Below are 21,783 nucleotides of genomic sequence, written 5' to 3'. Positions count from 1 at the left end.
AGGAAGAACAAGTGTCTGCGCTAGCAAAAGCCATCATGCAAGTGACAGCCAGTATTGGGGGATATTCCCACGCCTTTGCTTTCTCTTCCAGGCCTTTGCTTCTCTTGGAAACAAAAACAACCTTGCTCAGGGATATTTTCCAGTTCCCCCAAAACGAAAGGCACAGCAGGGTTGGCACTGGCATCTTACTTGCCAATGAACCTGGAGATCCTGGGTGACCAGGCTCCCCATTTTTTACAATTCTGTCTTGTTGGGACAGCCACCCAAGGGTGCTTTGTATGCAAAACTGTATAGATGATGTCCACCATAATGAGAGCAGCTCTTCTGCCCCAAGCCAAAGCTCTAGAAGAATTTGTACAAATGAGTGTGGCTGTCATGAGACACTTAGACAGGACAGATATAGAAATAGTGCAGAATCTAGCAGTCGGTGCATGCATGCTCCTGTGAGAGGAGAGTGGGATGGGCAGAGATGCTGGGGCTTGCCTTGTTCATCAGATAAATTACTCGCTTAAATAGAACAGGCAATTTAAGAAATTTGACCATTAGGAACAATATTTTTCTTAATTTTATGAGCTGGAGTCCAAATTTATCTTTTCTAAATTAAATTTGTCAGTGCTCTCAGAAAGTTATTAAAGTGATGTGCGTCCTGAGCGTAATACATTCTTATTCTATTTGTGGAATAGTTTTCCTGGGATTTAACAGGATGAGGACAGCCTGACTTTAGTTTGAAGATGACCTTCTTCTCTGTGTCTGGACGCAAGAGCTCATGAACAGCCCTTTGAATGCAAGCCTTTAACCTCAGCTCTTGACTCAAGATCAAGGAGAAGACTTGAATATGTCACAGCCTTTTTAGCAGTGTGTGTGTGTGTGTGTGTGTGTGTGTCTTCCTTCCCTCCTTTCTCTCTCTCTTTCTTTCTGTCTGTCTTCCTTCCTTTCTTTCTTTCTTTCTTTCTTTCTTTCTTTCTTTCTTTCTTTCTTTCTAAGAGAGTTCCATGTATCCTAAGATGACCTTCAATTCACTATGTCGCCAAGGACCCTAAACTTGTAGTCCTACTACCTCAGCCTCCCAAGAGCTGAGATTCTAGGCGTGTATGCCTGCCACACTTGGCTTGATGTAGTGGAGACTGAGGAGGTGGAGACAAGCGAGCCTTTGAGCTCACTGACAGACCCTGTGCCTAAGAAAGAAGGTTGACAGCTATTTTGAGGACAGTGCCAGTGTTGACTTCTGGCCTACACACACACACACACACACACACACACACACACACATACACACACACACACACACGAAATGACCCAGGGATTCAAAAATATTTTTTAAGCTTTCTGAAGGAAAATTCTGTATATTGAGAACAAAGTGCCAGGCACTAGGAACTTCCTTTACATTTAATTCTTTGAATAAAAAGTGAAATATGCTAGTATATCCGCCCTGCCCCCTCCTCTCCCTTCCTCCCTCCCTCCCCTCCTTCACTCTCCTGTAAACAGAAGGAATCCTGAAAATCAGCATGGCCCAAAGCCTTGCCTCATAGTAAATCCATCAAGAATTCAGGCATCTCACCTGACTTACTATGTTAAAAGTTGGTTTCCTCTTAGCCTCTTAGTTAGGACACTTATTTCCTGTGTATTCAAGCCTTTGGTCTGCAAGATTCCTGGTCCATATTCATGAAACAGCCTTACAGCAACTTCATATTTAGAGGACTAAGTCTACATCTAGTGTTTGAATTATGATCATTCAACTGGCAATTTTTTTCCTTGAATTACTACTATGTGCTGGGCCTCATGAGGTAGGCGGTATCTCTGCAAGAGCTGATCTTGCTGAGAAAATGAATTAGCATTAAACAGTGAACAGACAGTCCAAGAGATTTTAATTTCAATAGAAAAGCAAAAATTAGATTAGTTTAGCCTTGTGGTGATTAGGTCTATTATTCTTAACAGATCCAGCATAGGAGATCTGAATAGTTCTGGTTCCCATGCTATGCAAGAAAGATACACACCCTAGGTAAACATTCTCATGAAACCAAGTTAACCTAATCCCCGCACTGGAGGGAAGGGGCAGCTCGCAGGCTCCAGGTCATAGCGCTGGACTGACAATTCAGGAGATGTATTTGTCTGTTTTTCTGGAATGAAATGTTGCCGGTTCTAATGAAATTGGGGCTGATGTTGAGGCCAGCCCTCATGTGTCTGTGTTCCTGGTAATTGTGCACAGTATGGAGGCAGGAGGACTGTAAATTCCAGGAATGTGTTTATGGTTAATCTGTTGCTCGGGGTTTTGATCAGCCAGCCAGTGTTTTTCAAAGCAAGGCTCCAGAGCGGGTGGGCAGGGAAGAGGTATCTAATGGAAAGAGTAACCACTGCTTGCGCTCCCTTGTCAGCCAGCCATTGTACCTAGACACTCACCCCCTCCCCGCCCCACCCCCCAGCCTCACCCCCAATCCCACCCCCACCCCCCAGCCGCTGGGGAGCTAGGAGCTTTGTGGTGCTGTCAGTTTTAACCTGTTGACTTGCACTGATAACAAAACAAAACACCTGTGTCTTTAAGGCTTCAGGGTGTCTTTAAACTCCTGGAGGACTCATGGTTGGGAGTTAAGGAGGAGGCTAGAGCCCAAGATAAACTGCCTTGGCCTTGGCGGTTCTCTATCACACAGCCAAGCCCTGCTTTCATTCTCAAAAAGCATTGCTAGTTTAAAGGATTGGCTGTGAGGTTCAGAGCCTCACCCATGCTCACAGCATTCCTCTCCTTCATATCTCTGGTCTGAGTGATCATCCTTGCTGGGGAAATGCAGTCCCAGCACCCATGTCAGATCTCTAACCTAACCCTAGACCTGCTATGGAATTTGCAGATGACCAGAGATGTTTGCCTAGACTTCTTTGTGCCTGAGTTTCCCAGTGCACGTAGTACATACAATGATGCCTGGAGCGCCAGTCCCTAATTAATAGAGGAAAATATTTTAGATACATTTTAGTGTCTTAGAAAAAAATAATAAAGATTCATCATAAAAATAAAAAATATTGATAACTTGCTCAGCTTTGGGCCAAAATCAGGGCTGTGTGTGATAAAAGACTGTCTTGAAATCTAATTGGATCCAGAGTAGAATTGATAATGGGCTTTTCCTCTGAGTTACTTTATAAATAAATAGTATAAAAATCAATACCATCGATGCATTAAGGTGAGGCCACTGCAGTAGACATGGATAAACATCTGGAAAACTGGCACTTATGTATCATAGGCAAGGTTCATTCCACATATTTAAAACCTACATAGAAATCTGGGAAGTTTTGAGCATCAGAGAAAAACCTTAAAAATGGTGAGGCAATGCTGTCTATGATTGTAAATGAGTTTCTCTTTGAATCTGTCAATGTTTAAAATGCACTTTAGACAATAAAATGTAACACTGTTCATTCCTTTACTTATAAAAAGTTAGCTAGCACCAGGGCTGGAAAGATGGCTCGGCAGTTAAAAGTACTGGCTTCTCGTCCGGGTGATTGAGTTTGATTTCCAGCACCCGTAAGCAGGTTACAACCGTTTGTAGTTCCAGAGGATCTGGTGCCCTCTTCTGGATTCTGTGGACACCAAGCATGTAGGTGGTGCACATTCATTCAGATGGGCACACAGAAAGTAAATAAGTCTGAAAAAAAAAACTCAACTGACATCATTAGGTATAGTGGAATTCTACTTCTTTTTGCAGGAAAGCATAAAAATCTAATTCATTAACCAAAAAAAATGTTACAGCCCAGCTTTCACAAGTCAAAGTACACAACCAGGAATAGAAGAGGAAGGTTAATTAGTCCCCCCACCCCCCACCCCCACCACTCCAGCCCTCTAGAAATAGCTTTTGTCACTGTTCATGTGGACATGGATGCTCACCAATATCCGCATCAGTGTAGGAAATGGATCCCCTTCCTGAGGTGTCCCCACACAGTGCCATCTGTGGCCACCTGCTTTTACATGGAGTGGTAGGACTCTGTGTTCCTGGCACAACGGGGCATTTACTGTCCGTGTTCTTAATATACTCTATTTCCAAACACCATTTGAGCGACATGGGAAGCACACACACACACACACACACACACACACACACACACACACACACACAAGCACAAATGCACAGACATCCTCCTTCCATGGAGCTCAGGGGAAAGAGGGAATTTGAGGAAAGCTGATGGTGACCTAGTGTTAATAAATACAGCTGTGCCTGCTCTGGGAGCAGCTGCTGCTGTTGTGAAACCTGTTTTGCAGGGTACCACTGAGGCCTTCTGTGAACTACAGGCCATGCTAGGCCAGCAGGTTACTCATGCTGAGCGGTTAATATCCATGAGTGACTGTAGTGAGCCTAAATATTACAGGAGCAGCACGGCTCAATAGAAACAAAACCCCTTAACACTAAGTCTTGTTTTCCACAACGAACTTAAGATCTAAGTTATTCAGAGAATTCTTGGATAGTTCTTTCAAAAGAACGCTGTTTTAAGAAAATATTTTACAGTAAATTGTTTCTACATGCTTTTCCTTTGCCCAGCGATGATTTAAAGTATAAAAGAACATGTAAGTATGTAATACGGCTGAAGTTATTCCATCTGTTTCACTTGATGCAAACACATCCCTCTCACAAAGAATGTTCAAGCCTAGAACAGCGAGCTGAGGAGCATGGCTCTCCGGGGCTTGCCTGACTCTGTCCGGAGTCTGCTGGTTTGTCTCCGTGATGTGTTATCCATTGTGGAGCTTTCTGATTCTTTCGTTTAGATTGTGTGAGAAATCCTGTCAAGTAAGCACAGTGGTTAGGACTGTCTACAAGGTGAGCTTCTTGTCAGACTCATTAAGGTCCGTGGTAAAGGTCACCAGTTCAGTGCTCAGGCTGAGGTTTCTGCACATCTCTGTGCTCCTGGAACTGCCGTTCTCCCTCCCTGTGTCCCCAGAGGACTGTGACAAATGGAATACGCAAAACATATTTTAAATTCTCAGAAATGGAGAGCTTTCTCAGAGTACTTTTTTGTAGTCTTTATGTGTAAGACTTTGTAAGTTCCCTGCAAAGGTGAGAGGTGCAGAGATCTCCCTGGTCTCCTCCCCCATATCCATAGCCTCTCCGTTTTCAGCCCACCAGAATGGTTGTCTAGCCCGCCTTTGGGTTCACTCTCACTGTTGTTCTCATATATCCTTGAGTTTGGACATTAAATGAGGACATACATCTCCCAGGACACTCTCTCAGAGGCAGGTCATTGCCCTGAGCACAGAGAGATGAGCCATCTTTAAGTCACTGGGACACTGGCACCTGCAAGTCCCACACACATTTGTTACCATGTAGTTGTTGTATTTCAGGAAGTACACTCAGTATCTGAGTGAGTCACTTATCTGAGGCCCTGTGTGTGTCAGGCATTCGATATGGCTGCCCAAGTTGAATGCTTCCACAGTGCCCCTGCCCACGTTCCCTGGCAGACCTAAGCACGAGGAAGATTACAGCATCTCTAGTGAAGCCCCGTGATCATGTCTGAGGCTAGTGCAGTATCCTGGCCTCGAATTTTCTTTCCTCCCACATAGCCAACTTTCTACCCAGAGAAAGGAAAGTCATTGTCAAGGTGGCGTCTTGGGAGGTAAAGCAGAGCCATTTCTAGCCCTCTGTCTTGGAGTTCAGGGTTTAGCTCAGTAGTTAAGCTCCCAGGTTTGGTTCCAGCACTAGAGAAAGTGACTCAAAACCATAGAACTAAACCTTTGTCTTCTTAGGCAACCCAGCCATAGAGGGGAGCTCTGGGTAGCAAGACACCTCGTGGCAGAATCAGATTGAAAGCAGCAGAAGGCACCAAAAGCCGGCCTCTGGCACATGGAGGTGGTGCATGCACGGAGCACACACAGTGGCGACTAGTATGGATGGAATGGTTACTACATAGCAAAGTGGGCTTTAACACCTTTCATACCCACTCAAACTCTGCAGTAGCTCTGTAAGTTCCTCTTACCTTGTGCAGAGGAGAAGCTGGGGCACGGAGAGCCTACACACTGGCTAGTGTGTCATAGTCCACGGGACCAGTTCTCGGCTGTACTAACTGGTTCTCTCAACTGCTTAGATCTTAGGGGTGTAGAGAAATAAAGCCATTTTTACCCCTTTACAGATTTCAAATTAAAACCCTTAAAAAGTCTGAGCCATCTGCATGTGGTCATACCTCCCCTAGTAAGATAAGGAGAAAAGTCCTCAGAAAGCATTGGCCGCCGCTACAGCATGCTTCATTAATTGGGCCTCCTGACCTTGGGCCTGTGTGTCCCTCTCATGACTCATGCACCCCAGGGTGCAGGACACATTTCCCTCTTTAGTTGGCCCTTGCGTGTGACACTAATTCTGTTACTGTTTGGCTGTTTCGCCTCAAGCCCTTGGAATTTTTGTTTCCTCTCCCAGACCACCCCCACTTCACTCAGGGGTGAGCCTGGGCTGTGTCCTCCATTCTGCCTCCCGTCACGAAATGCTCTGTATCCGGCTCAAGGCACAACACAGGAGTTAGTTGCCACCCAGTCGGCCCGTTTTCATATGCAGTTTAAAACTAAGGAGGAGAGCCTTCTCCTTCCTTACCCTCTCCATGGGGATGGAGATCAGACAAAGCAGCCATGGATTTCACAGAACCAAGCCCGCCAAGATGGCTCATTGCCAGAGTAGTCAGTGTGCTGAACCAGGCGGGCCAGAAGTGTGTTGGGTTTGGAGTTTGGAGAGGGGAAATTAGCCACTTTCCTGACATTCTCGGCTTCTTCCAGTAGGAGTTGTGGAACCAGAACCCAGCTTGCTCTCCCCAGGTGCCCGATGTCCCCAGCTGGCCTCTTGTGGCTCCCAGATTCTGCCATCCTTGCCAGCAAGGTGCCTCAGCATCATACCCGCGGCCCTCCAGGCGAAGGGCTTCAACAACCTCCTCAGTCTACAGTCGCCTTTTCTCTACTAATTCAGCTTTTCTCCTAGATCTGAGTAACGCTGTCTCAGAACCTAAGCCAGTAGATACGCTGCCTAACACATTTGTCCGTGTGCCACCACCATTAGCCAGTTCGGCAGTACTGACGTTGGAGTGCCAGTTAAGTACACTGCTACGAGAGAGCTCAGGAGACGAACCGACCAGAGAGTGTAGAAACAGCGTGTTTGGATGTGCTAGAGAATTTGTGTGCACGCTGCTGGCTCAGTTTGGATCGTAGTGTGAAATCAGATCCCTGACTCTGCCTCAGTGACCTTCTCAGTGGCTTTGAGTGCCTCTGCCTAGGTATATAATTGAACCTTGGCACAAATAAGAATCAAGCCTATTGTCTAAAGGAAATGCTGTCCTTGGAGTATGGCAGAGATGAAAACAGTTCTCCAAACTCTTAGAAGCTGACTTTGCTGGCACCATAATGGGGATTTAAGAGCGTCACTTTTTAAGCCATGACTTCCATTTGTGATACAATTAAGGGCAATTACTCCCGCTGGTGAGTTTAGCCCAGGTGAGCTGAGTTAATAAGTAGCCGCTTGCCTCTCCATTAGCTGGGTGTCTTCATTAGGACAGTAATGTGTCGAGTGTGCTAAGCAAGTTGCCATGGTTATTTGTGGGTTTCAACCTGGACTCTGGCTTTCCTTGAAATTAACGATGTTCAGCCTTCAGTAAAAGATACTTCCTCCTGAAGCAAAACACACAGAACATTAAGTGGATCTGCCAGGGCTTAAGAACTCAATTACTAAGGTTAGAGAGGGCCTGGATGTCAGACAGTGATGTTGACTGAGGGCTTCTTCTCTTCAAGTTGCTCAGTCTGTCCATATCTCACGACCCCACCCTCCCATTTCCACAAAGTTGCTGCTACCCTCCAGAACTCAGTACCCTCACACAGGGCCAACACACTCTCAGGGTAGGCCCCAGAGCCAACACACATCAGATGTTCAACAGTGGTTGCTAAATGAGTGCATGAATTCTCCTTCTCCCTGAGCCAAAGTCAGGCACTTTGAATGTTCTGGCACTGAGCATCTCCCAGAACTTTCTGAAGACCAGGGTTTCCTCTGATGCTTAGGGAACGCTGGGCAGAACCAGGACCATGTGTTTGGACTTACTCATTGTTGATTCTCCAAGTGTTCCTGGACTAATTCAGTTTCATGGGGGGGAGGGGGAGTTAAGTTTTCAAGACAAACTGAGAAAATAGTTGAAGTACAAGGCATTACTCTTTTAATTATGCTTTATGTCCTCAATGTGTCTGAATCTCCATTCTACTCTTCGCACGAGCTACCCCGTGTGTTTCCTTTCTAGGAGTAGTTCTTGAACACCGAACCACATTACACAGCAACTGGGTGCTTCAGACTGCAGGAAGCACCCATCAAGTTAGCCCCATCTTGCCTCAAGTATGCATCACAATTTATCACCAAGAGAAACTCAGGTGGCTAATGGATTCCGTTCCTCTCTCTCTCTCTCTTAGGTTTATCTCAATCTACCGAGGACCCAGCCACACCTACAAGGTCCAGAGACTGACAGAGTTTACCTGCTACTCCTTCAGGATCCAGGCAATGAGCGAGGCAGGGGAGGGGCCTTACTCAGAAACCTACACCTTCAGCACAACCAAAAGCGTGCCTCCCACCCTCAAAGGTGTGTAGAGTCAGACCCTGCGGCACTGTTCAGGGAGAGTGAAGGTGCACTAAGTCTACAAGTAGGGAACTCAATTCTGACCACAAATGCAGTCTTCATATTTCTAATAGCAAGATGAAATCAAAAGTTCTCAAAAGGGAAAGCTGGGTGATAGGTTATCTGGAAGAAATGCCAGATATGGGCTATTGTATTCTTTATAAATGTTTATTGCAAAAAAAAATATAGTAATGCAATATGCTCATCCTCAAATATAATAGACAAAGGAGCTGCTCTGAGAAGCAACTTCTGTGTTAGCAGTGAGTGGGGACTGGTTTAAGAGAGACTGCCAAAAATGGTTCCCATGTCTGCTTCCCTAAAGGCACGCAAGTTGGCATTCATCTCCGGGTGGCTTCAATGCCTGGAAATTAGATGCCAATTCAAGCAAGTCGACACTGCCTTGTGGGGACACACCCTCCCCCATGGAAGACTCCCCCATGGCAGCAACCATCCCTGCCCCTCCTGAAGTTTTCAAGGCTTTGTGATTTATTCTCTGGGAGGAATCAGGTCCTACAGGAGCCTCAGAGCGACTGTTACGTGAATCAAAGAGGGAAGCCAGAGCCGCTCCTGCTGGGGCCAGGCCTCCCAGCCTGCCAGTCAGAGTTGGGACTGAGTGGGTGGCAGACATGCATGCTAGCTAGGGCTGACGGTGACAGGAGCCGAAGCTTGCACTTGTACTCCTGAACTGACCCCCTCAGCAGCCAGACTCTCACACAGGTCCCTGGACCTTCTCCTTAGATAAAGCAACATCGGCGTATCCAGCCAGTGCCCAAAATGGTCCTGCTGTTGATGTGTGGTACGTGGTGTGTGTGTGTGTGTGTGTGTGTGTGTGTGTGTGTGTGTGTGTTTTCCCGCACGGCAGCTTTCATATGAAGTAGTTGAGGCCCTCTATGTCCAAAGCACAGTGTCAATTACAAGAAGTAAGGGGTCACCAAAACAGAGGTCCCATCTGGCTCCAGATCTGCCAGGTTTGGTGTAGCCCATTCCAGGGCTACTTCAAGACATGCGCCTTCACCCTGCTCCCCTGCCCCATGGCCGCTTAGCCGCTTCTCTGTGTGGCATGCGCCATCTTGGCAGTAAATGCCCAGCCCTGGGGTACACCTTTACCTCTGGGCTTTAGAAAAGACGAACCTGATGTACTAGGGAGAGGGGGTGCCTAGCAAGCATTTTGCAGGCTGCTGCTGCCAGCCCTGAGGCTGTCTGACATTGGAGTGAACCTGGAGTCTGTCTGACAGGCACTGGGAGGGCTGAGTTTGCCTCTCAGAGTGATGCTTAGCAGGAGCCACTCAACAGCAGCTAGACTAGCACAGGGTTCAGGGTGCTTTGCCTCCTGGGGCAGGGTCCTGGAACACCACGTGACCAGGCTCTTCCTCTGGCTCCTCCAGGCAAGAAATTGCTGCCTCGGATGGAGAGCTGCTTAGTCTGGTGAGATTCCTTATTTAGTTTTCCATAAACTGCTTGTCTTTTTAGCTAATTCCAATATAGGCTCTTTAAAAAAAAAAGTTTTTATTTTTTGAAAATAATGTCATGTCTTACAGAATGGCAAGTAGAAATGACTGCCTTTAAAATAACTGCATATGATTAGAAATTAAAATAAGAGTGGGATGGGAGAGAGGAAATGGACATTCTAGTTACAAAACAGAAAAGTTAGGAGGTCTTGATCTAGGCTGTAAATAGGACATAAGCTTTGAGCACCTTCAAATTGGTCGCATTTTAAGGGCCCCGGGTGTAGCTCCCTGGCAAAGTGCTGGTTTGATCTCTAGCCCACACACACGGGAGATGGAATTGATTTCAAGTACTTTACTACAGACCAATTTAGCTCCAAATATGAGAAACAGAGCCAATAGATGAGTAAACTAAGATATCAGTGCAGGATGACGTTTATAAACCCTCGGTGCTGCCTGTTGTCTGGGTCTTGGCGCCTCCTATGTTAGCCTGTCACATGTTCAGTTTCCTCCCCGCCCACCCCATATTGTGTTCTCTTCCCCTTTTACCATTGCTTTAGCGTCCTTAGAAACAGACTTGTTCTTTATTTCCACACCCAGAAAGTACCTAATATATGGAAAGTGCCCTAAACCTTGTGAAAGGTGATCAGCAGCCTTAGGAGATGGCTGGGTGGGTGGGTGGAAGGAAGGATGGATGGGTGGGGGGATGGATGGGGGGGATGAGGGGGAATGGAAGGAAGGATGGATGGGTGAGGGGATGGAAGGAAGGAGGGATGCGTGGGGAATGGAAGGAAGGATGGATGGGTGAGGATATGGATGGGGGATGGGTGGGGGATGGAAGGAAGGAGGGATGGGTCAGTGGATGGAAGCAAAGATGGATGGGTGAGGGGGTGGAAGGAAGGATGGATGGGGGGGTGGGGGGGATGGAAGGAAGGATGAATGGGGGATGGGTGGTGGGTAGATGGGTGGATGAGCAAGCTGTGACCCAGGCCACCTGTTCACTAATGAGCTAGTAAGGAGATGAGCTATGAATGGAATGAATGGGTTTTCTGGCCCTTTCTTGATAGTCACTGAGCAGGGTGAACAGGAAGCTGGGCAAGTGAAAGTCCCTCTCAGGCTGGACTTAGGCACCGTCATGCTCTCCCTAGGTCTCACTCACAGTGTTAGAGTATGGACTACTGATGTGGGACTTTGGATACTGAGTGTGGTTTTGTATTGCAGCACCTCGAGTGACGCAGTTAGAAGGGAATTCCTGTGAAATCTTCTGGGAGACGGTACCACCGATGAGAGGCGACCCTGTGAGCTACGTTCTACAGGTGCTGGTTGGAAGAGACTCTGAGTACAAGCAGGTAAGGACCAGTGTCTGCCCATGAGTGGCTCCCTGCTGCTTGCCTCAAGCACAGCCATGAGCAGTGGAGTAAGCTGCATGTCTGTTAGCTCATCAGTCACCCAGCCAGCCAGCCAGCGGCTGAGGCAACAGCTCGCATCACCATTGGCCTTTCATTTCCTATCTGGTGGTGGTCTGGTCTTCCTAGCTTTTCAATTCCCAAGCATACACTTGTAAAGAGTTTCAAGTGGTGTATTTGTGTTTAATGGTGTCACGTCTGCCCGGGGCAGTCATTGTGTGATTGAAAAAGGAAGTGACTCCAGAGAAGAAGGCATCTTAGCCTAGCCACCAAGTCCTGTGTCCTCTCTGCCTTTGTGACAGAAGTGACAGAGGACAATGGGGGGGATAAGGGGGTGACCAGCAGACCTTAAGGCCAGGGACACAGAAGCTCTGTGTTCCTCCCTGTCACCCTTTAAAGTGCATAATCATCCGCTGCAGATCTGTTAGAGTACAGGACCTGATTTGAGATGGTGGGATGAGGAGTCAGGCCCCTGAGGCCATGGCCATCCACGTGTCAGGATCACAGTTAAACCTACTGAAGAGGAGACAGCATTCTCGTACAGCCAATAATGAATTTGGTTTTAGCCATTTTCACACATCTTGGTTCTTAATTTCTTCCGGGGTAACCCGCTATCAGGTCACTGGCTATAATGGCTTCAGAGACTGTAGGGTTTCTTTGATGTCCCCTGGAACATATATAAACTACTCGGTGAAGTCAGGCACAAGATTTCCTTCTGTCATAAGGGCGACAACCAGTGTCACCTGCCCTGGGAAAAGCTGGCATTGTTGGTAAAGGCTGCTGCTTTTAGCCTTTGGGTCTTCAAACACACACAAGAAAATCTGATTCAGAGCTTTATTCAAATTTCTTGCTGGTGTTTTATGTAATAATTTTTAAAACACTTGTAAACAAAATATGCCTAAAATATCAAGAAGCTAGTGGATATTTTGATATATTTTGTTAATATGAGCATCAAATAATGACTGGATTATTTTAACCACATTTTGCCAAAACTTGATCTTCACTCTGACATCTGCCAGTATTGATTCCTGTGAGCAGACGATGTCACCAAAGAAAGCCTGACCATTCTTCTGGCAAGCAAACAAAGGCCCCGGGCTCCCTCACACTCCTGTCTCATTCTGATCCTGTTACTCTCTCGGAGTTAGTCATTCCACACGCAACCATTGCTTGCCTTCCAGCGAAACATTCTCCAGCTAGACGCAGCTCCAGACCCCATCCCGTTCCGTTCCACAGCGGCGGGTGCCAGGACGTGGCTCACGTTCTTGTTTGGTACTTAGCAGTGGTTCATGTCTCAACAGGGCATCCACCGCATGCTCACCGGTGTGCTCTTAACCTTTTGTTCCATGTACTAGGCTTTCCCACCTGTTCTTGGAAAATGTTCTGCTTCTCAAAGCACAGTGAGCGTTGCCTCAGAGATGGGCAGCAGGATGGGCTCAGTTCTGTCCGTGCTCACCAGTGTCAAAATGAGGACTACTCTATGCACTGTGTTCGGTTTTATCAGAGTGGCCTTTGAACCCCCTGTTTAGTGCTACATATTTAGACCCATGGATACATAAGTCCTAAGTACTGCTCTAGATTATTTTCTTACCATAAATGGCTATAGACGGTTGTTTATTATCAAGAACAGAACATTCTAGGGCGGGCTTCGTAAACAGATTTCACGTATTTCCCACATTACCAAGAACTGGGGAAGGACGGGAGCAACATATGAGAAGTCACATTGACAGGGCTGATCGGGCACAGTTTGTACTGGGGCTGGGATGTTCTATCATTTTCTCCTTTTTCCCTTTTCCTTTCTCTGTGCAGCAAGCATTAACTAGAATGTGATGCTTCGAGTATTGCCTCTCCTTGTCCTGACATGAGCTAGGGAATGAGGGCTATTTGGGTAATGTGTGGGATAATAGACAAAAGGCTTTGAATTCACAGTGGCAAAGCCAAAGCAAATGGGAAGCAATTGTTACCATGTGGCAGCCGCCGCAGAGCCTGGGCCCTGGGTGTCGCTGCTTACACCTCCATGCCAGGCTGAAGGGTAGGGTCATTTACACATGCACGGTGGATTTGCATCGGGATGGGAAGAACAGTGGTGTGTACACCAGAGGGCCAGGCCCAGTTCCTTTCCTCAGCACCTCTTGGGTGCGTTTTACTTCTAGCTTTCTTTTGGTTCAGGTTTCCTTGTTCTCATGGTGAAACGAACAGTCTGTTTTAATAATTACACCAGCATTTACTAGCTAAGAACTAAATCCTTACTAACTCTTCGCTCTAGATTCAAATGCATATATATGTGTATGTGTGTGTGTGTCTTTTTCGCCCCTTCATGAACATTCCAAGCTCAAACTATTTTTTCAAGAGTTTTCAATTTTTTTAAACCATTGTTGAAAGGGTGAAAACTACTCTATATACATGCAAATCAATTTTGGTTTTGCACAGCACAAAAAAATAAGGAAGCAGAATTACACAGATCTCTGTTCAGACATCAATATTTTTTACCACAAAATATTGAATATAAATATTGGAGACAAGAACAGAATTGACAAATGACAAGAAAACATTTTTATTAACAATTATTGCTCAGGTTTATTGCAGTTAGAAACCCAAATGGAGACAATCTTTAATTGGCATGTCTACAAATATGTTTCTCTAGTGTCATCTTCAGAATGCAGCAGCAGGGTGAATATTGATCCTTCATGTTATCACACAGGGCACTACGGGGAAGGGGCTCCTGTTGGCTGGACTACTTTAAAGTTGTTCTTAAAGCAGACTGTAGAGCCTGTGTGTGTCTCAACAACTTGGAACACGTAACAGAGAAGCTGTTTTAATTAGTCACTTACCATGCTTCAAGTCCAAAACAAAACAGATCAAGATTGAAATCTTTCAATGCTGTCATTTATTTTACTAATTTTTAAGTTCATTGTTCCCTTTTAGTGTCTCATGAATAAAAAAATCTTACATAAGTGACTGCTTAAAGTTTCCCGTGAACTGAATTTGTCCTCGGTTTCCTGGAGTGCAGACATAGGGCCCGGGCTCAGGGCCTCATAGTTGCTCTGTGTTATGGAAGCACCTCAGCTATTGGCACTGTTCCTAGGCCTGTTGAGAGGGAGGAGTCCACCCTGGACGGAGATCAGCAGTGTATTCCCAGCACCCTTGCTGGGCCTCATCCACTTAGTAGCATGGAGTTCACCAACCACTGCTCCCGTCACAGGAGAGGCCTACAGGTTAGCACATCCCACCTGAGCCACGGGATATCTGAGGACACAGCTGCCTCTCGTGCACCTACCTCAGTTAATAACTCAGCAACTCAGATTGTCACTTCTTGGCCTCACACCCAGGCAGCCATGAGGGATGTGGCTGTACTGTGTGTGGGGGGAATGGGGAGAGCAACATGGCAAAGGTGTTGAAGCAAGCCTGCAGCAGTCCAGCATGTGCTATTCAAGGGCTTTCCGCTATGCGTCTTGTTCCTCAGGAGTAAAGACTCTTGGATTCCTCACTTGGTTATCTAAGTATTACTTTCTGGCCTCCTGTTTGGAGTAAACATTTCAAAATGAGTTTAAAATATAGCTCCAAATCAAGAACAAAAATAACCTTTGGTAAACAAATATTTTCACATGTGTACTTATTTTTACAATATTATGATTGGTGACTTCAATAAGAGAATCTTAAATGGAGCGCTGCCGCTTAAATTGGGTTGAGGCAGGAGAAGAGGCCCATAATGGGGGCCCTGTCAGAATGAGCGAGGACAAAGGGATATGAGGCATGACTCGTCAGTGCCACCAGAGTGGCGTCTCAAAGCCCCTTGGGAAATCACCCTGCACGGACACAGCCCGAGGCCCTGGTGGCTTTGTAGCAGCTCATAAGAACTGCTGGGGCTGGTGCCCACAGACATTCGAACATCAGGTCACCAGGTCAGCGTCGCTGGCTGAGCTCTCCGTCAGCGAATGGCTGCAAGTGCTGTATGCCAGATCCCCTAAAGTTCCCAAGAATAAGTGGTTGTCCCTCAAGATTGACACAAGGTCACTCAGGAAGGGGTCTGCTAAAATCTCTTTATAAGTCACTCCTTAGTCAAACCTCCCATCTTGGTTTTGTTGCTGTTACCTAACCCTCACCCCCACCCCCATCTATATTAGTCAAACCTAATGTAAACCATAAACTTTCATATAATTGTAATGTATTATTGACATTTTTTAAGAATCAGTACCACAAGAATGGATCTCCACAAAGCCTCCTTCTCCAGTCTCCTATTAGCCCCTGTTAATTTGTAGCATGATCATTTCTAAGTAAACTGCCATTTTCAAGTCCCTGAGATAGTAAGTAAGTTAGAGTTTCTTTTGCTGAGATGAAACACCATGACCAAAAAGCAAGTTAGGGAGTGAAGGGCTTATTTGGCTTGCGTACACTTCCATATTGCTGTTCATCATCAAAGGAAGTCAGAATGAGATCCCACACAGCGCAGGCACCTGGAGGCAGCAGCTGATTCAGAGGCCATGGTGGGGGGTGGGGGGCTGCTGGGCCCTTCTAACTCACTCACTAAGAAAATGCCGTACAGCTAGATCTTATGGAGGCATTTTCTAAATCAAGAGTCCCTCCTTCCAGACAACTCTAGTTTGTGTCGAGTTGACCTAAGAGCAGCCAGTACAGTAAGCCTCTTCATGATTATCTTGGAGTCTAGGGGCGCAGAGCATCACTCAGAACCCCGGGTCATTAATGGAAGAAAAAGGTTACACTCACGGAACACTAAGAGCAAACCACTAACTAAGTCAGGTGCATTTGTGTTGGGTTTTGGTTGGTTGTGTTGTTGGGTTTTGTTTTTCAGTTTGTTTTTTGTTTGTTTGTTTGTTTTTTGTTTTTTGTTTTGAGACAGCCAATCACTGTGTGACTGGTGTCTAGAACCCCGGCTGTGTAAGTGAGGCTGGCCTCAAACCCACAGAGCTCCACTCACCCACCTGCCTCTGCCTCTGGACTGCTGGAGTAAAGGTGTCTGCCCCACACCAGGCTTCAATGCGGAGTTTTCAGTAAGTTGAACCACATCAAAAGGTTCAACACAAAACTATGGGAAACTAAATTTTCATAGCACGTATATCTACCAGAGGACTTGCATCCAGATTCTAGAGAGAGTGTATAAATCAGAGCAGAAGGCATGTCGTCTGCACAACGGGGGTCTAAAATGCTGTCGATGCATGTGAAAAGATGCAGAATACCTTTGGTAGGAGATGCCATTTGTGTGGCTGCAGAAACCACAGTGAGGGATGTATGGTCCTATGGAGGGAAGGGACAGTGCCAGGGGCTGGCCCAGGGCTCTAGGGCTCTGGCTGGCTGCTCTGACTACAGGCTTTAGTCTTTCCAGGGGCTGGTAGAGTTGCCGTAAGACCCAGCCTTTCTACTTCTCAGTTTCAGCCCTAAAAAATGAAAACTTAAGACCTCAGAGGTCTGCACAAAAATGTCTATACACCCTAATATAAAACCTCCAAGCTGGGAAAAAATTAACACAGTGCAGAGTCCTGAGCAAACCATGAGAAAATGATCCTCTCCCTCTCCCCCTCCCTCTTCCCTCTTCCCTCTTTCCTCCCCCTCCCCCTCCCCCTCCTTCCTCTCCCCTCCTCCCTCTCCTCCCCCTCCCCCTCTTCTCCCTCTCCCCTCCTTCTCCCTCTCCTCCTCCCCCTCCCCCTCCCCTCCCCTTCTCCCGTCCTCCTCCTCCCTCTCCCTCCTCCCCTCCCCACTTCCTCTCCCCCCTCTCTCACTCTCTCTCTCAATTGGGGGTGGGGGTGGGAGGTGTTGAACCACAGGCAAAGCAAGCTGCAGACCTGGAAGCCAGAGTGATGCTTACCCCTGGGGGCGGGGGTATCATGACTGTGGCTATTTGCATGTCTGAGTTACAGATGTATTGAACCAGTGGTCCAGAGGGTGAGTAAGGTGCACCACAACTCAGAAACTTTCTTACTACATTATGAGGGTGGGGGACAGTGGTGTTTTGTTTTGTTTTTGTAACTTGACTACATAGTTCTTGAGGGTGCACTTTATAGGTCATGTCACAGTGTCAGAAGGTTGGGTGTGCCTGTTAGCCAGTTACATGTGTAAGAGGTAGTGAGGACCTCTGTGCTTTATTGCCAATATCAGTGGTTATTGCTTCAGTTTAAAAACATTAATCTGTGCTGGAGATGAAAGCAGAGATGTATTTGTATTAAGGCACTTTTGGAAGGCAGCCTGCACTGTAGACATTTAGCTCTGTGTCTCTGTCCTTAACACAATAACACTTCTGGCAGTCAGGTCATTGGATGTTGCTTTGTTGCAAGTAAGTTCCCAGGGTGGTTCCCTAACAACACAAATGTCTGCGACAGCCATGGTGTTCTGACTCTCATCTATGACATTTCCTTTCTTTGAAGGTGTACAAGGGAGAAGAAGCCACATTCCAAATCTCAGGCCTCCAGAGCAACACAGATTACAGGTTCCGCGTGTGTGCCTGCCGCCGCTGTGTGGACACGTCTCAGGAGCTCAGTGGCGCGTTCAGCCCCTCTGCGGCTTTCATGTTACAACAGCGTGAGGTTATGCTTACAGGGGACCTGGGAGGCATGGAAGAGGCCAAGATGAAGGGCATGATGCCCACCGACGAACAGTTTGCTGCACTCATCGTGCTTGGCTTCGCGACCCTGTCCATTTTGTTTGCCTTTATATTACAGTACTTCTTAATGAAGTAAATCCAGCAGGCCAGTGGTATGCTCGGAACGCCACACGTTTTAATACACATTTACTCAGAGCCTCCCCTTTTTACGCTGTTTCGTTCTTTGATTTATACGCTTCTCTTGTTTTACACATTTAGCTAGGGGAAAGAGTTTGGCTGCACCTATTTGAGATGCAAAACTAGGAAGAGGTTAAACTGGATTTTTTTTTAAACAATAATAAATAAAGGAATAAAGAAGAGAAGGAAGCGGCGGGCAAGCTCCAGACACCGAGAGCCAGTGTGCCCAACGAGCTTGCCTTGTCGGGCTTCCCCGTGTGCTTCTGGTCTGTTCCCACTGATGTCTTTCGCAAGCCTTTGATCATCTTGTGTGTTACAGTTCAGTAATTTATATTCACAGTCATTTCTTGATCATCTATACCTGTTAACAGAATCACAGTGTATGTAGTTCAGGGCTGGGATTCCGGTGTTGTCAGAGTATTGCCACATGAGAATATTCAGTGTGCCTTCGGAGGAGGCCACCTCGACCATCCTTACGTCACTCAGTTACGTAACTGTGTTAGCTCATCTAAGTCAAAGTGTGTACTTTAATCTAAAATGTTTTATTACTCTGTATCCCTTATGATTTTAACACTATGAGTTGCCTGTCTAAGAAGTCACATAACCAAATGCGCCTATAAATGATAGAGCATTGTAGATTTTCACATCGGTCCATAGCAGTAACTTTAAGAGGGCATTGTGCAATAGTTAGTTGTTTCTTGTTCGGCTACTTTAAAAGCTGCTTTAACTTGTCTGTCTGTCTTTGTACATAACTACTTCTAATATAATCACTAGAGTTATTATATTCTGTTATGTTTGACCGGAATTATGTGACGAGAGCTCATGGCAGTTGTGAACTGTCTCCTTACATGTTGGCCCATCATATTTGAAAGACTTGCCTTTGGCTATTCTTTGGGGTGTCAGTGACGTGAATGAAGTTGAATACCATATTTCAGTGCCCATGATACTAATGTAGCAGTAGATAGAAATCTTACTGATAAAGCCCACCACAAGGGAACCATTTACATTTGTCCTGTTTCTGGGGGCTTCATCTGGCCGCATGGAGAGAGGGAGTGGAAACTGGCTGTGAGCATGAGATGTTTGGGGGCCAAAGAGCCTACTAGATTCTCTCCCTGGGTCTGTCACTAATTTGCTTTGTGACCTCTCTGTGCCTGTTTTCCCATGCATGAGTAATCAAATCAAATGGGGATTCAATACCTGTAAGTGCTAAGAGACCTTGGATCCACCGGTGCTATGTAAGTGCGGAGAATCACTCTCACGGATTCACTTAGAGTCATGAGGTAATGAGTTCTAACCCAAAGTCATTGGATCCCTCAACCAAGTCCACAATGTTCAAGTACCTCAGGGACACTTAAGAGTTGGAGGTGCAACTGTATTCCAAAAGGGTGCGACAGACACAGCCGATTCCCCTCTTCCTGTTTTTTTGTATATTTTTGCTCCTTGGTTTTTCTTGATCATAGCTACTTTGTGCTTGGTCTATGTTGTCTATGATGCAGTAAGTACCCTGTACTAGCTTATACTATTCCCATACCAAAGTCATGGGGAAACCAACATTATTTTGTTTTGGGTTTATTTATACTCTATTCTGCATACAGTACTTTAAATGCCAATGACAGTGCAATCTTTATTTATTGTAATGTTAAATGTACTTATTACTAATGTGCCCTCCTAGCATGTTATATTTTGTGTGTTTTATACTTTTTGTAATTTTAGGTCAGTTTAGTTCCTTGGCAACATCTGTAGTATTAGCCTTCTGACATCTTTCTTGTGTTTTTAAAGATAAGAGCATCTAACTCATTAAATGCCAAAAAAAAAAAAAATCCATTACCAGTGATTGAAAGGTTTACATGTACCCAGAAACCATATTCATCTCCTGGAAGAGTGCTAAGATCAATGCATTGTCGCGTGCCTATATTGATAGAGTTATGCACTAGAGAGTTCTGTATTTTGTTATCGACTATGGTGATTAGTGTAATTAGACGTGTACACTGATGGTATCAAGGTAAATCTATTTTTGCCAAAGCTCTGGCCTTCGGAAGCTCATCCTTCCATCGAAGTGTGTCTTTTGGCCCACTGTGACGTCACTTCTGCATTCCCTGCGGCAGTCACAGGCGGGTGAAGGCAGATGCAGTGGAATGGTTTTTAAGGCTATTCATTCACAGGGAGAGTCTTTTTTTAAAAAAAAAACAAAACACTTCAGCACTGCTGCTGTAAAGAATTCCCTGAATTGTTGAATTGTTACAAAGGAAATTATACTTCAGGCCAAAAACCCCTTTGATCTTGCAGAGATTCCGATACTCGGTAACTCTCAGAATGCTGAAGCGTGTGACACACGAGCCGACAGCACTTTATTCTCTCGCTCGCCATTATTTGCTATTCATTATAGTCTCTTCAGTCAGGAAGTTATTCCTCTACATGGCACTATTCTCTATCACATATCTGTATATGTGCTATGGATATATAACTATATATATTGCCATTTCAAAGGAACAATAAAACCAAGTGTTCTGTTGACCTTGTCTGTGCCCTTTGCCATACGTAGGAATGAGTGAGTGGCTTTCCGATGTTCTGATGCGTCTCTGTGTGTCACATGCATCCCTGACACAGGAAATTCCAGGCATCTGAAGCAAACTGCCCTTTGTCCTCAAAGAAAATGTTTAAAAAGAAAACTTTTTAAAAGGCTATTTTGCATATTATCTGCCTTGTTCTTATCACACTTGAGATGTTGACATTTTCTGACCCTGTGTCTTTGGCTACAATCATTCAGTATTTGTGTCAAATTTGACAAGTGCCCTAATAGAATGTGTTTGAATGTTATCCTTGCACAATTCTTTAAATTGAAAGACAAAATGTTTTACCTCACTGTTGGACATACATTCCAGGCTTTTCGACTTTAGGAGAAAAAAAAAATTAATCATATGTTTTCCTGTCTTGTAAATTTTAGATTATTTCATATACATTGTATTAAAACTGCCATATCAATTTTAATGTATAGATTTTGCAAATACTATGCTATATGTAATACCTAACTGTATCTGTAGTGTATATGTAATATATTTATGCCCAATAAATGTTTTAATTCTTTCTGACTTAAGTAGGGTTCTTCAGCCTTGAATAGGATTGCTTTTATTGTTGTTCCTCTTAAATACTTAACATCCCGGAAGGTTCCAGTTTAAGCATCTTGAGAGGCCAGGCAGGTGACATGGTACATGATGCTGTCACTTGGCTCATGCTGAGTGAATCATTCAGGGCCACAGTCTTATCACTGCTATTCTAAAGTAACCCAAAGTCCAGGCTACTTCTCTTAGTCAGTCTCCGTGTGTTGTGTCATTATTAGCATAATAGTTTATCTGCCTCCAGAAGTTGGGAGTGTAGGTCTCTCTGCCACCCATTACTGGCTCTTTCCAGTCTCGGGATGAACTCATCCAGTTCTGAGCTCCTTCCTTCTCTGGATCTCACTCAACAGCAGCAGTGACTGTGAGAAACTAGTGGTCCCCTTCCTAAGGCTACGGAGAAGACACGGTACACGCATGGTCCAGAGCCTGGGCTTTCTAAGGTCAGGGATGGCCTGGTGATCAAGGTTAGTGATTGTTTCACTAGGAAAGCAGAT

The 21,783-nt window shown here is 45.6% G+C and overlaps 1 protein-coding gene across 10 annotated transcripts in view; it reads left to right on the top strand.

Annotated features, from left to right (window-relative positions):
- Fndc3b (fibronectin type III domain containing 3B) overlaps positions 1-21,288 on the top strand; it is a 295,173-nt gene extending 273,885 nt beyond the window's left edge. For 8 of the 10 annotated variants that reach the window (XM_006535547.4, XM_006535541.4, XM_011249712.3 and 5 more), the window contains 3 exons: positions 8,393-8,559; positions 11,262-11,389; positions 17,821-21,262. In XM_006535547.4, coding sequence (XP_006535610.1) covers positions 8,393-8,559; positions 11,262-11,389; positions 17,821-18,132 — 607 coding nt within the window. In that variant the 3' untranslated portion in view covers positions 18,133-21,262. Of the gene's footprint in view, positions 1-8,392; positions 8,560-11,261; positions 11,390-17,820 lie in introns of all 10 variants that reach the window. The other 2 variants (NM_001356953.1, NM_173182.3) reach the window with 1 other exon arrangement.
- Positions 21,289-21,783: the final 495 nt, after the last annotated feature.

This window comes from Mus musculus, chromosome 3 (genome assembly GCF_000001635.26).
Source record: "Mus musculus strain C57BL/6J chromosome 3, GRCm38.p6 C57BL/6J".
In the NCBI taxonomy this organism is placed as follows: domain Eukaryota; kingdom Metazoa; phylum Chordata; class Mammalia; order Rodentia; family Muridae; genus Mus; species Mus musculus.
The sequence above is the reverse complement of the archived record's forward strand: the minus strand, read 5'-3'. Positions and strand labels throughout refer to the sequence as shown.